We start from the raw sequence: 16,847 nt of genomic DNA on the forward strand, positions 1-16,847 counted from the left end.
CACCATCCACCGCCAACTCTTGGATTACTCTTTACCAACGAATAGTGGGATTGACCGAAACTTTATAACGCCCTCACAGCTGAAAGGGCGAGCGTGTTTAATTTAACGGGGATTCGAACCCACGACTCTCGGATTACGAGTCGAGTGCCTTAACCACCTGGCCATGGCGGACCCGCCACCAGGTGGTACAGTAGATACAACTAAGTAGAACCGTGTCCACCAGGTGGTTCAGTAGATAAAACTAAGTAGAACAGTGACAACCAGGTGGTACAGTAGAAAAGACCAAGTAGAACATTGTCCACCATGTGGTGCAGTAGACAATAATAAGTAAAACAGTGGCCATGAGGTGGTGCAGCAGATAAGACAAAGTAAAACAGTGGCCATGAGGTGGTGCAGCAGATAAGACAAAGTAAAACAACAAACATATACATTGTTCTAGAAGTCCGAGTAACAGCAGACGTGTAATATTATAGACGTTCGTGTAACAACAGACATACGCGTTCTAAAAGTTTGTGTAACAGCAGACGTGTAAAGTTATAGAAGTTCGTGTAACAACAGACATACGTGTTCTAAAAGTTTGTGTAACAACAGACGTGTAGTGTGTTCTAAAGTCCGTGCAACAACAGACGTGTAGTGTGTTCTAAAGTCCAGGTAACAACAGACGTGTAGTGTGTTCTAAAGTCCAGGTAACAACAGACGTGTAGTGTGTTCTAAAGTACAGGTAACAACAGACGTGTAGTGTGTTCTAAAGTCCAGGTAACAACAAACATGTAGTGTGTTCTAAAGTCCAGGTAACAACAGACGTGTAGTGTGTTCTAAAGTCCAGGTAACAATAGACGTGTAGTGTGTTCTAAAGTCCAGGTAACAACAGACGTGTAGTGTGTTCTAAAGTCCAGGTAACAACAGACGTGTAGTGTGTAAAGTCCAGGTAACAATAGGCGTGTAGTGTGTTCTAAAGTACAGGTAACAACAGATATGTTGTGTGTTCCAAAGTCCAGGTCACAACAGACGTGTAGTGTGTTCTAAACTCCAGGTAACAATAGGCGTGTAGTGTGTTCTAAAGTCCAGGTAGCAACAGACATCTAGTGTGTTCTAAAGTCCAGGTAGCAACAGACATCTAGTGTGTTCTAAAGTCCAGGTAACAACAGATATGTAGTGTGTTCTAAAGTCCAGGTAACAACAGACGTGTAGTGTGTTCTAAAGTACAGGTAACAACAGACGTGTAGTGTGTTCCAAAGTCCAGATAACAAGAGGCGTGTAGTGTGTTCTAAAGTTTACGTAACAACAGACATGTAGTGTGTTCTAAAGTCTGTGTAACAAGACGTGTGTTCTAAAGTCCACGTAACAACAGACGTGTAGTGTGTTCTAAAGTCCACGTAACAACAGACATGTAGTGTGTTCTAAAGTCCAGGTAACAATAGGCGTGTAGGGTGTTCTAAAGTACAGGTAACAACAGACGTGTAGTGTGTTCTAAAGTCCAGGTAACAACAGACGTGTAGTGTGTTCTAAAGTCCAGGTAACAATAGGCGTGTAGGGTGTTCTAAAGTACAGGTAACAACAGACGTGTAGTGTGTTCTAAAGTCCAGGTAACAACAGACGTGTAGTGTGTTCTAAAGTCCAGGTAACAACAGACGTGTAGTGTGTTCTAAAGTCCAGGTAAAAACAGAAGTGTAGTGTGTTCTAAAGTCCAGGTAACAATAGGCGTGTAGGTTGTTCCAAAGTACAGGTAACAACAGACGTGTAGTGTGTTCTAAAGTCCAGGTAACAACACACATGTAGTGTGTTCTAAAGTCCGTGTAACAAGACGTGTGTTCTAAAGTCCACGTAACAACAGACGTGTAGTGTGTTCTAAAGTCCAGGTAAAAACAGAAGTGTAGTGTGTTCTAAAGTCCAGGTAACAACAGACGTGTAGTGTGTTCTAAAGTACAGGTAACAACACACATGTAGTGTGTTCTAAAGTCCAGGTAACAACAGACGTGTAGTGTGTTCTGAAGTCCAGGTAACAACAGACGTGTAGTGTGTTCTAAAGTCCAGGTAACAACACACATGTAGTGTGTTCTAAAGTCCGTGTAACAAGACGTGTGTTCTAAAGTCCACGTAACAAGACGTGTGTTCTAAAGTCCACGTAACAAGACGTGTGTTCTAAAGTCCACGTAACAACAGACGTGTAGTGTGTTCTAAAGTCCAGGTAAAAACAGAAGTGTAGTGTGTTCTGAAGTCCAGGTAACAACAGACGTGTAGTGTGTTCTAAAGTCCAGGTAACAACAAACATGTAGTGTGTTCTAAAGTCCAGGTAACAACAGACGTGTAGTGTGTTCTAAAGTCCAGGTAACAATAGACGTGTAGTGTGTTCTAAAGTCCAGGTAACAACAGACGTGTAGTGTGTTCTAAAGTCCAGGTAACAACAGACGTGTAGTGTGTAAAGTCCAGGTAACAACAGACGTGTAGTGTGTTCTAAAGTCCAGGTAATAACAGACATGTAGTGTGTTGTAAAGTACAGGTAACAGCAGACGTGTAGTGTGTTCTAAAGTCCAGGTAACAACACACATGTAGTGTGTTCTAAAGTACAGGTAACAACAGATATGTAGTGTGTTCTAAAGTCCAGGTAACAACAGACATGTAGTGTTCTGAAGTCCGTGTAACAAGACGTGTGTTCTAAAGTCCACGTAACAACAGACGTGTAGTGTGTTCTAAAGTCCAGGTAACAACAGACGTGTAGTGTGTTCTGAAGTCCAGGTAACAACAGACATGTAGTGTGTTCTAAAGTCCGTGTAACAAGACGTGTGTTCTAAAGTCCAGGTAACAACAGACATGTAGTGTGTTCTAAAGTCCGTGTAACAAGACGTGTGTTCTAAAGTCCACATAACAACACACGTGTAGTGTGTTCTAAAGTCCACGTAACAACAGACATGCGTATTTTAAAGTACAGGTAACAACAGACATGTTACTTATTCCATGTTACATTTTCAATCTGTTAAGTTTACGTCAACATGGTTAGAAAATTCTGAAACGTATATGTAGTTAAAATAAGTCGTGTTAGTCCAAAACTATAAGGAACATTTTAAGGTTAAGCCTAATTATGTGAAAAAGTACATATACAAATAACGATGTATTTAAAAACATGAAAACAAATGTTTACACAAGCGTGGACGTACAAAAACATCTAATACACTACGGTGCAAACAGTTTCCTCGAAATAGCTGAACAACATAATTAGTATGATAAATAGGTAAAATAATGCATAAAAACTAAAAGTTTCGAAAGAACAAAGAACTTTTTGTAAGTCAAAACGAGGACAAGGCCACGAGGAAGTGTACCACGAACTACACGTGTTGCCACGTTACAGTGTAAAGTAATATACGCTGTCAAACACAAAAGGGCAGTTCTATGTACGGGCGGTAGCTTCACTCGTAGTATCTTGTAACACGTTATTGGTAGAAGTTAAACTGAATCATACTGGTATTTTTGATCGATCTCTTATGCCATATAAATTCGAAGCTAATGCCTTACTTTTTGCTGTATCTCTTCGTCTTTTTGGTAATAAATGTTCAACTGAATTTTAAGTACACACGGCCTGTTTTGGATATTCGCGCAAAACTAACCCTAATTTTGAACTTACAAACTAGAGGTGCATATAACCGCCGTTTTTGTTTAGAAAAGGGACATGAGCCATAAACCATGGGATTGTGGATATGGACATGCCACCATGAACACTAATACATCCATCTCGGAAAGTGTAGGCTTAACATGGCCTGTTGTTAATTGTGTACACTCAGAAACTAGATAAGGGGGGCGTATACGGATGTTGTCAATAAGAGAAAATTCAAACTGTTTCTTACAAAACGAAACGTTTTCTGATGTGGTAGGGTAATAATATTAAATATAATAGAGATTATTATAAAATATTGTAACCTCTTTATACCAATTGTAAAGATTCACTTGTTCCAATGTAACAAAGTTCATATATGGTTCTTCAAAACAATTTAAACGGTAGGTACTAGTGTGTATGTGTTTTCTTATAGCAAAGCCACATCGGGATATCTGCCGAGCCCACCGAGGGGAATCAAACCCCTAATTTTAGTGTTGTAAATCAGTAGACTTATACTAGCGGGGGGTCGGTAGGTACTAACGATTAAATCTTATAAAATGGGAGAATGTATAACATAAACACCGTGGTATAATACAGACACCATGGTTACACTATGACTCCAATACAAAACAACAGAACTTGTTATGGTAACAATACGACTTCACTGTAATACAACAGAACGTCATGGATACAGTAGTATGTTAGTTACAAAACACCTCCAATGAAATACAACAGAACCTTATGGTAACAACACGACTTCACTAAAATACAACAGAACCTCACGATTACAAAACGGCTCCAATGAAATACAACAGAACCTTGTGGTAACAACACGACTTCACTAGAATACAACAGAACCATACGATTATAAAACAGCTTCACCAGAATACAACAGAAAGTCATGTTTACATAAATGTGAACTAAAACAGTAAAAACAACAAGCCACATACATCAATCAACCTAGGCTAGCCATAAAATCAGGAAAATGAATTAAGATATCAAACGACTGCCTCTTCTGAAATACAGTATTAATATTCTGATTTAGATGTTCACTGATAGAGGGCGAGAGTTAACGCAATATTTTGAAACTTATTTAATGTTGAATCTTGAAATTTCGGGCAGTATACAGAAAGAAGAGTACATAAAATATCAGTACAGTACCGAGAGTCTAAATGTATTTTGAACCGTTGTCTTTGAAGTTATGTCTACAAGCAAAAACCAGCCTTTGCCAAATATTAAAGAAATAAATTAATTCGTGGAGTAGGTTAGCATTATATTTTTGTGAACAATACAAAATAAACCTTCACAAAGATACAACAAATTACAACTGTAACATGATTAAAACAGTCGCAGTAAGAACTGGCATTCTGTGTTCATTTTAAAGATTTCCATGGAAACATTGTCCCTAAAAAACAGACCAAGTTAAACAATACTGAGATTTAAAACAACAAAGTACACCAGGTATGATAACACTTTCACAAATAGGCAGCACTGTAAGAAGTGATTAAACAGATTCTTAAGATAAGCTGTCAGAAATTACGAGTTATTAAAAGAGCATAAACTATAACTAGTGACGAAACGATTTATCGGAAAAAATACTTTGTAAAACAAAACTTTAAAATACATCAACTCTGAAGAATTAAGAATATGTTATCTGATTATCACTACTTTCTGACAAAGTTGTCTACCGAAGAACGTACTTATTTACCGCTACACTGATCTGACAACCTTGGTAACAACTTAACTCTTGATGTTCTATTAAAGAACGTAGTTGTTTACCACGACACTGATCTGACAACCTTGGTAACAACTTAACTCTTGATGTTCTATTAAAGAACGTACTTATTTACCGCTACACTGATCTGACAACATTAGTTACAACTTAACTCTTGATGTCCTATTAAAGAACGTAGTTGTTTATCACGACACTGATCTAACAACCTTAGTAACAACATAACTCTTGATGTTCTATTAAAGAACGTAGTTGTTTACCACGACACTGTTCTGACAACCTTGGTAACAACTTAACTCTTGATGTTCTATTAAAGAACGTTGTTGTTTACCACTGCACTGATCTGACAACTGTAACTATACTGTTCTATTAAAGAACGTAGTTGTTTACCACGACACTGATCTAACAACCTTGGTAACAACTTAACTCTTGATGTTCTATTAAAGAACGTAGTTGTTTACCACGACACTGATCTAACAACCTTAGTAACAACATAACTCTTGATGTTCTATTAAAGAACGTAGTTGTTTACCACGACACTGATCTAACAACCTTAGTAACAACATAACTCTTGATGTTCTATTAAAGAACGTAGTTGTTTACCACTACACTGATCTGACAACCTTGGTAACAACTTAACTCTTGATGTTCTATTAAAGAACGTAGTTTACCACTACACTGATCTTACATTTGCTGTAAGCAGCAGTGTAGCTGAAGTTAATGTGTGCACAAACAGTGCAACAGTAATGTCGACATACATTATAACAACTGATATCTCCAACCAATATTATATCTCCCCCCCCCCTTCTTCAAAAACTGTGTATACTGATTTCCTGGTTCAGACAGAACATACAACAAAATGTTGTTTTGTAAAACAAGTTTAGACTTGAAGGCACTGAACTGGAAATATACAAAATAAGAGAGGCACATTCACCAGAGATATTACTCGTACATTCAATATATGTTGAAAGATTGTTTTATACGTTACTCCAAGAACATTAGGCTATCACCATATACGTGGATTCTTTCAGATCACAACAACTGCTTCGTACAAGTTGCTACAATTTAACAATTTACTGACCGCTAACGTGCCTGTCTGGTAATTGTGTTTAGAAAACGTTGCTCTTTGAACTCCATGAAAGTACACGAACTATGCGATCACATGGCGCACGCGAGATGTTTGGAAAACGTTGCTCTATTACGTGCAATAAAGTTTCTCGTAATTCCAAAATAAACGTAGATATCACGTCTTCGCCCGTAACATTGTATCGCCTTGTTCTAGTTGAAAATAATTAACCGGAGAATAAGTGTAGTTGTTATTCTAATCTTACCATCGGAGTTTCTAACGAAGTCTTCGATAAATCTTGACTGTGTGACGATATCACATATTTACTTTCACAAGCCGTGAGGGAGGAACATCATACATGTTTCATACACCACACCTTCTGTTCGAAACTGGTTTCAAGGCTCTTTAGTACAGTTTGAGTCACCAATCAATGAAATACCACAGGGAAGGAGGGGGGGAGGTCAAGGACTAAAAGCGCCATAAATTTTACCCAGGTATCATTTCTAACCGTTAGACGGTGCCAGCTACCCTAACTCTCAGCACAAAACCTCCTTCCTCGCGTAATCTAAACACGGCGAATTTTGAAATAATTCAGAGCAACTTGTTTAAATCATTGAACTAAACTAGAGTACACACTTGTTTTACTGCTTCACCATATAATCTCTAATAGGTAAATTGGTGTTGATATATTTTATACCGGTTCCACGTGAGTGAAAACTACTGGTGATGATATATTTTATACCGGTTCCACGTGAGTGAAAACTACTGGTGTTAATATATTTTATACCGGTTCCACGTGAGTGAAAACTACTGGTGTTAATATATTTTATACCGGTTCCACGTGAGTAAAAACTACTGGTGTTAATATATTTTATACCGTTCCACGTGAGTGAAAACTACTGGTGTTGATATATTTTACACCGGTTCCACGTGAGTGAAAACTACTGGTGATGATATATTTTATACCGGTTCCACGTGAGTGAAAACTACTGGTGTTAATATATTTTATACCGGTTCCACGTGAGTAAAAACTACTGGTGTTAATATATTTTATACCGTTCCACGTGAGTGAAAACTACTGGTGTTGATATATTTTACACCGGTTCCACGTGAGTGAAAACTACTGGTGTTGATATATTTTATACCGGTTCCACGTGAGTGAAAACTACTGGTGTTGATATATTTTATACCGGTTCCACGTGAGTGAAAACTACTGGTGTTGATATATTTTATTCCGGTTCCACGTGAGTGAAAACTACTGGTGTTAATATATTTTATACCGGTTCCACGTGAGTGAAAACTACTGGTGTTAATATATTTTATACCGGTTCCACGTGAGTGAAAACTACTGGTGTTAATATATTTTATACCGGTTCCACGTGAGTGAAAACTACTGGTGTTAATATATTTTATACCGGTTCCACGTGAGTGAAAACTACTGGTGTTAATATATTTTATGCCGGTTCCACGTGAGTGAAAACTACTGGTATTAATATATTTTATACCGGTTCCACGTGAGTGAAAACTACTGGTATTAATATATTTTATACCGGTTCCACGTGAGTGAAAACTACTGGTGTTAATATATTTTATGCCGGTTCCACGTGAGTGAAAACTACTGGTGTTGATATATTTTGTACCGGTTCCACGTGAGTGAAAACTACTGGTGTTGATATATTTTATACCGGTTCCACGTGAGTGAAAACTACTGGTGTTGATATATTTTATACCGGTTCCACGTGAGTGAAAACTACTGGTGTTGATATATTTTATACCGGTTCCACGTGAGTGAAAACTACTGGTGTTGATATATTTTATACCGGTTCCACGTGAGTGAAAACTACTGGTGTTGATATATTTTATTCCGGTTCCACGTGAGTGAAAACTACTGGTGTTGATATATTTTATTCCGGTTCCACGTGAGTGAAAACTACTGGTGTTGATATATTTTATACCGGTTCCACGTGAGTGAAAACTACTGGTGTTGATATATTTTATACCGGTTCCACGTGAGTGAAAACTACTGGTGTTGATATATTTTATTCCGGTTCCACGTGAGTGAAAACTACTGGTGTTGATATATTTTATACCGGTTCCACGTGAGTGAAAACTACTGGTGTTGATATATTTTATACCGGTTCCACGTGAGTGAAAACTACTGGTGTTGATATATTTTATACCGGTTCCACGTGAGTGAAAAAAACTGGTGTTGATATATTTTATACCGACTACTGGTGTTGATATATTTTATACCGGTTCCACGTGAGTGAAAACTACTGGTGTTGATATATTTTATACCGACTACTGGTGTTGATATATTTTATACCGGTTCCACGTGAGTGAAAGCTACTGGTGTTGATATATTTTATTCCGGTTCCACGTGAGTGAAAACTACTGGTGTTGATATATTTTATTCCGGTTCCACGTGAGTAAAAACTACTGGTGTTGATATATTTTATTCCGGTTCCACGTGAGTAAAAACTACTGGTTTTGATATATTTTATTCCGGTTACATGTGAGTGTCAAGTGCTGGTGTTGTTACTTCCAATTCCGGTTTTGTGTGAGTGAAAAGTACCGGTACTACAAAGCGACTTCCAATACCACACACTCAGTTACATTCACTCGAAAACAAGGGTCTCTCTTTTCTTTGATAATTCGATGTTGTAAAGGCGAGTTTTCTTGGAATTACAGCACTGACGCGTGCACGTGCATATCCTCTGGTACAGTGGACGTCAAGCTCGTGCACGAGAGCAGCCAAACATATACAGGACAACACACACAAATGCCAGCTCCACGTGGAGATTTAGAGAAGTCAGGCAAGACGTATAGACAAGTCACTGATTCAACTATAACAACGTGTTACAAAAAAAAATATTGACACAACCAGGTGTTATAATGCTTCATACAACACAACCATTCATCCAGCTGTTATAATGCTTCATACATATACAACATAGCTATCCGAAAGTTGGTTTTAATACGTTCTGAACAACACATTAATGTTCCAGGTGTGGAAGGGAACCACAGAAAGTTTTATTTATTTCGCCTAAAATAGACGTAACTTCTACAGTATATTAAGTCTTTGCTATTAACACAACGACTCAGACTAAATAGAGTAATAAATTTGGACCTAGAAAGACTGACCAAAGTCATGTCCTGCATACCAAATCTAACATTCTCCACTAACTACTTCTCGTTTTACCGTTTAAACTGTGTATCATAATTCATTACCATACAGCAGTATCGAAAAAACCATGGAACCTCCAGTAAATGAGTGGTGAAAGTCTAGACTGACGCACCTGGTGTTGTCTCTGACCTCTTGACCTCAAGCTACACCAGGAACATATGAAGGTATCCAAAATGTTGCTCTGACCGCTGGAAAAAGTGACTGAAGATGTCATGAGAGTAGCCACTGACTGAAAACAAACATCGGATGTGCCGTACGTCACCGGTAGCCACAGACTGAAAACAAACATCGGATGTGCCGTACGTCACCGGTAGCCACAGACTGAATACAAACATCGGATGTACCGTACGTCACCAGTAGTCACTTACTGAATACAAACATCGGATGTACCGTACGTCACCAGTAGTCACTTACTGAATACAAACATGATGTACCGTACGTCACCAGTAGTCACTTACTGAATACAAACATGATGTACCGTACGTCACCAGTAGCCATTTACTGAATACAAACATGAGGTACCGTACGTCACCAGTAGCCACAGACTGAATACAAACATCGGATGTACCGTACGTCACCAGTAGCCATTTACTGAATATAAACATGATGTACCGTACGTCACCAGTAGCCATTTACTGAATACAAACATGATGTACCGTACGTCACCAGTAGCCATTTACTGAATACAAACATGATGTACCGTACGTCACCAGTAGCCACAGAGTGAATATAAACATGATGTACCGTACGTCACCAGTAGCCACAGAGTGAATATAAACATGATGTACCGTACGTCACGAGTGGTTACAATTAACACCAGTTTTATTCCTCCACATTCTAGATAACTTACCATTAACTAAAAACCCATAATGGGGCCCAGATCGTGATAACTTGGGAAACTTGTTTGTTCGTAACTTCTAGTTAACTAACTAGTGAAATGCAATATCTAGTTTACTAACTTGTAATTCACATGTAGTAACTAATGTGAAACACACATGTAGTAACCAACTTGTTACTCGCGACACGTAGTAGCTAACTTGAAACTCACGATATGTAGTCACTAACTTATAATTCACAACTAAACATATTATAAAAAATATTTAAACAGTGAAAGTTCTTTATACGGAGAAATAAACATCACGTGATTCCATAAATGAATATGTGTGATAGTATAATAGTTAATAAACACAAGGCCGTTAACTAAACAAGTTAGGAAACAACACTATTTTAGTAGTGAACAAAATACTGTTTTACAAAGGTCGACACGACACCTAGCACTACATAGAAGAACTTCGTTTAAATTAAACCAGCACGCCGACTCCTCAAGGGTCACTGGCCTTATTTTCCTGGCGCTGGGAGTTGAGAAATTCTTGTAGCGAGGACATGTTTCATATTGTAGAAAGGTTCTTGTCAAGGCCGAGTGTACACATACGATGAAGGGGAAATTCTGAGTTGTTGTTGTAGGTGCTCGTTCAACTTTCAACGTAAGCTACAGTTGCTATTCCTTTTATCACCTGTCTTCCCTCTCACTGGAGATGTGGCTGTCAGTATTATTTTGTATCCGAGTCGATTTACTGCACAGTTAGAGCTATTACGATTGGTACGACTCAACTTTCAGGTAACCAGCCCAGAAAATAATGTTGAAAGTCACAATATGTTCAAGTAATACAATAAACAGCATTCTGGCACAGTAAGTGGTTTTCAAAGTCAAAACACAGCCAAGTAATACAATAAACAAAAAATGTTTTTCTATGGTTAAGATGACGTTACGGTAATAATATTTTATGGTTTATAATAACTTAGTTATATTTATTTTCTATCATAATATGATACAACCAAAATTAACAACAAAAGTTTTTCATTACAGATTCTACCATCAGAACTTTCTAAAAACAAAGCAAATGCTGTACAGTAAATTTTCTGAAACATGTTTCCACTAATAACAGTAGTAGTTTATTTTCATACTTGCATACACTGTCAGTCAAGACATTTGTTTCACTTAAACAAAGCACACACTCAGACACGTATATGTATCAGAAAGGACATATCTTATTACCCTAAAGGATATTGCTGTGAAAAGAAATAATACACTAATGTAAATATTACTGCTCAGTAGAGATATGACATTAAACTTAAGACCACTGAATAATAACAGACAGATGTGTCACATTAACAAGAAAGTTAATGTTCCAAGAAAAAATTCTTACTTTTCATCAGATATTATTTTTAATCTACATGCTGCTCACAGAAGACACCCAACCACAACCCAAAATTCAACAATCAAACAAGTTTCCTTACAAACCCAAAGTTCAATAATCAAACAAGTTTCCTTACAAACCCAAAGTTCAATAATCAAACAAGTTTCCTTACAAACCCAAAGTTCAATAATCAAACAAGTTTCCTTACAAACCCAAAGTTCAATAATCAAACAAGTTTCCTTACAAACCCAAAGTTCAATTGAGGCCACTACTAATTTCTCAGAATAAAGACAATGATTTGTGTCCCATAAATTTTGGTGAGATTGTGTACTTTAATCCAAAGACCACTAGTCAAAGGAAACACATCTTAACAGCTATTCAATGAATGACAGGTTTTGCCAAGTATTGCTGCTTTCTGGACTTCAGGATAAAGTATTGCTGCTTTCTGGACTTCAGGATAAAGTATTGCTGCTTTCTGGACTTCAGGATAACTATATCCAGTTTTACAGAGAACAGTAACTAACAATATACCAGTAAAATGAACATGTAATATACTGTTCACCATCTTGTAAAATATCGTTTATAATTTTCACTATTTTATATTTAAAAAAATATGAATCCAATAAATAACACCAGGAGTAGAAATATAACACTTCTACATTCCAGATTAATTAAACTTTCCTTGAGGATTTCATCTTTTTAGTTGACTTTCCTTATCAGAAATGCATGATCCCCTTGTATTCTTTAATTGTGACCAACATATTGCATACAGTAAATAAAACAAACAATTCACGAGGGAATGTAATCTTCTTCATAGCTTCACCACCAAGAATATGTAATTTTATTTAATTAATTCAATCACTGAACACCTTCATAACACCAGAACACCATCTCTGTTACTCCTAACATATTCTAGTAGAGAAACACATGTATACTCTACAGTTTCATAATCCGAGCACTCATAAAAGTGAGGTAAGTCAAATATCTCTAAAAGATATTGTTTTAGTTATTAGAATATGTATGAATTATGTAATACATATTTTAAACATTACAGTAAAAAAAAGCATATTTTAGTTAACATGAACCAAGAAATCTATATATTAGCAGGAAGTAAAAACCTGAAGATAACTGGTCTGTACTCTGAACACATGATTAGACTGACAAGCATACATGTAATCTTATGTCAGTAGAGTTTTAGTCATTTTACAAATAAACGTATTTGTTTACTCCTAATTACTGCAACCCAACTGTTCCCACCTTTAACTCCATTTGACAACCACTTCATCTATATCATAACAAATCAGTTTCCAAATCAAAAATGATCAAATTGAATTAATAGAACAACACACAAGACACACATCCAATATATTCATTCTTACCTCCTGAAGTTGGTTTTCATTTTTCTTTGTAGAAAGATTGAGGTGTCGTTCCTGAATTTGACAAAATTTGGCCGTTTCCTTGTCAAATTTTTTCTTTCCTTCCTTTACAAGCAAAATCAAACAAATTAAATAGGTTGATAGCACAAAAAGAAAAATTAAACCTCCCATAAGAGAAATTAAGACACTTTATACTGATTACACATGAGATCTACACATTGTTTGTTTTAGCAAATGTAGGGAACATAAGTATCACAAATGGAACTGTTACAAATTTATCTTTCATGAATGATAAGAAAACCATTCTTGAAAGTTGCTGTTGGAGACTGCATCCAACTAGGGTGTTTTGGGCAATGTCTCAAGCTTCAAGTACCAGCAGTTCAAGATGTCTTCCAAAGTTTCCTATGTAGATGCAATCCATCAATAAATAAAGTTTATTGTCTTCTGTCTAAACCTGGTCTCAAGCAGGAAGAACACAAAATAAAACAAGCCTTTCATGACTAATTCTTCAGAAACCGAAAAAGTTTACATGCTTCTTGTTTCAATTAATTCTGTTTTTAATGGTTTAAATGTAAAGTACAGTCTAGGAAGTTTGAACATCAAAATTAAAACAAAGATGATTATATTACAAGAGTTTTCTTATGGTTTACAAGTTTCCACAGAAAATTAAACAATAATATACTTACACCCAAATAATGGTTGATTATATCTTGTACTTAATACATGTTTTATAAAAATAAGATTAACACTATTTCACTTTCAATAACTAATATCATTATCAGTTGAATACAAAGTGAGCAGTTTCTTATATCTAGTTTAAACTACTTATCAGTTTGAGCCTAAAAAATATCTATACAAACATCTTACTAAACTACTTATCAGTTAGGACATACAAATGATCTATTCATAAAATGACAACTCTTTAAAGATCATTGTATCTTACAGGTCTCATCATAAAATAATGAAAAATACACTAGATAAAACTAAGTGTGTTCCTAAACTTTGTTCTGTGAATATTCAGAATTTATACTTTAATACCGTTAACCAATAATGTAATTCTTACTTTGATACCGTCAACCAAATGTAATTCTTACTTTGATACCGTCAACCAAATGTAATTCTTACTTTGATACCGTCAACCAAATGTAATTCTTACTTTGATACCGTCAACCAAATGTAATTCTTACTTTGATACCGTCAACCAAATGTAATTCTTACTTTGATACCGTCAACCAAATGTAATTCTTACTTTGATACCGTCAACCAAATGTAATTCTTACTTTGATACCGTCAACCAATAATGTAATTCTTACTTTGATACCGTCAACCAAATTTAATTCTTACTTTGATACCGTCAACCAATAATGTAATTCTTACTTTGATACCGTCAACCAATAATGTAATTCTTACTTTGATACCGTCAACCAATAATGTAATTCTTACTTTGATACCGTCAACCAATAATGTAATTCTTACTTTGATACCATCAACCAATAATGTAATTCTTACTTTGATACCGTCAACCAATAATGTAATTCTTACTTTAATACCATCAATCAATAACATAATTCTCACTTTAATACCATCAATCAATAATGTAATTCTTACTTTAATACCATCAATCAATAATGTAATTCACTACCTTTGCACCACCAATCTTTTCTTTCCTGAACCTTTCAATAGGATCAATAATTGTAGTCTGAGCTCTCTCCAGCTAAACAGAAATGAAAGGAGAAAATTATTCCAGAAACTATACTTGTAAAAATATTAATAATTGTAGTCTTTCTTGGTTTTTAACCTGATTTGAAATGAAAGAAAAGTTATTCTATTAAATAAATTTCTGAAACTATGAATAATTATAGTCTAGGCTCTCTCCACCTAAGGAGACATGCTTTTTAACTCTCACTTTGTAAACAGTAAAGAAACAAGGACACACACACAGAATATAAAGGTAACAACACAGTTTAGCCAGATGATGTCAGTTTATGTACAAATAGATACTGTTTAGAACAGTGGTTCCCAACCAGAGGTACTCGCACCCCCAGGGAGTGTGAGATAACATTTGTTTTGGCCACCTTCACCTTTATTCTTAAATAAATAATTACTTTGAGGGGTGTGAGAACATATTAAAATTTTTTTTAGGGATGCAGGGCATAAAAAGGTTGGAAACCACTGGTTTAGAAGATTTATGATGTATACACGAAGTATAAGAAACACTCTATGCAGAGTACTTAGTGTAACTGGTACACAATCTGAAACACTACAAACACTGTGGCTGAGCAACACCCATGAAACTTAAATTCAAGAAACTACAATGTCTGTTATTCTTTCATACATTTTTTCACATAATATTCAAAATAACTGCAACAAAAAGTCAAGCTTCCTCTTTGAAATAACAATAATTCTGATGATCTGTTCAGTAGTTTCATATGTCTTTCTGACACTGTGTCCTAAGGTGTGGTACACAGCCATGTACTTTGTACTTGTGTTCTTTAGTTAGTATAGTTATTATTTCAGGTTCAACAAGAAGTTTCACACATACAAGTTTCTACCCATGAGTGTAGTTTTAGAAATAGAATGCTGGTCAAGGAATGTGGCCAGTCACTTTTGTTCTTATTACTTATTGTGCTGGGTCATTCCCATATAGTGTCACATGCATTTTCTTATGAGAAAAACTGCTAGAAAGTTGGACACACTCCATTAAAACCCACAGTGATATTTTCCTTTGACATATGAGGGGACACCTTAAAAATATATCCTCCTTTCCTTTACTGTGGGAATGGTCATCAACATGCGAGTAAAACATGCTGATGAATAGTTTTATTGAAGCTTTCACTTCAAGATGACATTCTATACATACAAGTCATCTTCTAGAGTTCATGAAGATGAAGTTCACATCTGAACTTGTACATCTAGAATGTGATTTTAAGCAGAAGCCATAGGGTTTCAATACAGTTTTAAACTATATATACAAGAAAGTGTTTTAATTATTGTAATTATAAATATTTACATATAATATAGACTGATGACATTATGGAACCTTCTCCACAGAGCTATATTCTCTGGTCCTGCAACAGGTTTATAAATCAACCACCAGGTTGAGCTACAGTTCTCCAGTCATGGACTGGACATTATTGTATGAGCACTTGTAGTTTTAAATTTGTTTTTTCAGATATAAAAAGTATATTCAATTAAACAATCACTTTTCAAATGATAATAAGTTAATTATCAGTTAATATCTCTAATAAAGCACAGATGTCACAGCAATTACTTCTATCTCTGTATCTCTGCAGCAAGGAATTTAAAATAAAAATTAGTTATTTATAAATAGAAACAAACTTAAGAATGTTATATTGTTTAAACATAGGAATAGACACAACTTTTAATTTTTTCAACTGTTTACGTTTCTTTACTTAACTACATACCATCCTGTCTCTTTCATCTTCTATCATTGAAAGCAGACGTCCGAACTCTTTAAAAGACCCAGCTATATAAAGATATCAGATACATCTTGAATCAGTAAACATTTTTCTTACATACAACTTTTAAATAAAGTTAAAAAATGTATTTAGTTAAATAAAACACTATGTATATCACACTGATAAACATGTTAATAATTATGACATGTCCCTTAAACAAGGTCAATAAACATCTTAATGACACATAACTATGAAATAGATTAATAAAGATGTTAACATT

The 16,847-nt window shown here is 35.6% G+C and overlaps 1 protein-coding gene across 1 annotated transcript in view; it reads right to left on the reverse strand.

Moving 5' to 3' along the window:
* The window catches only part of LOC143228456 (rho GTPase-activating protein 26-like), a 147,598-nt gene that overhangs the window by 53,690 nt on the left and 77,061 nt on the right, over nt 1–16,847 (reverse strand). Inside the window, 4 exon segments of the mRNA XM_076459713.1 lie at nt 11,056–11,185; nt 13,152–13,253; nt 14,791–14,862; nt 16,574–16,635. Coding sequence (XP_076315828.1) covers nt 11,056–11,185; nt 13,152–13,253; nt 14,791–14,862; nt 16,574–16,635 — 366 coding nt within the window.

Source organism: Tachypleus tridentatus, chromosome 10 (genome assembly GCF_004210375.1).
Source record: "Tachypleus tridentatus isolate NWPU-2018 chromosome 10, ASM421037v1, whole genome shotgun sequence".
In the NCBI taxonomy this organism is placed as follows: Eukaryota; Metazoa; Arthropoda; class Merostomata; order Xiphosura; family Limulidae; genus Tachypleus; species Tachypleus tridentatus.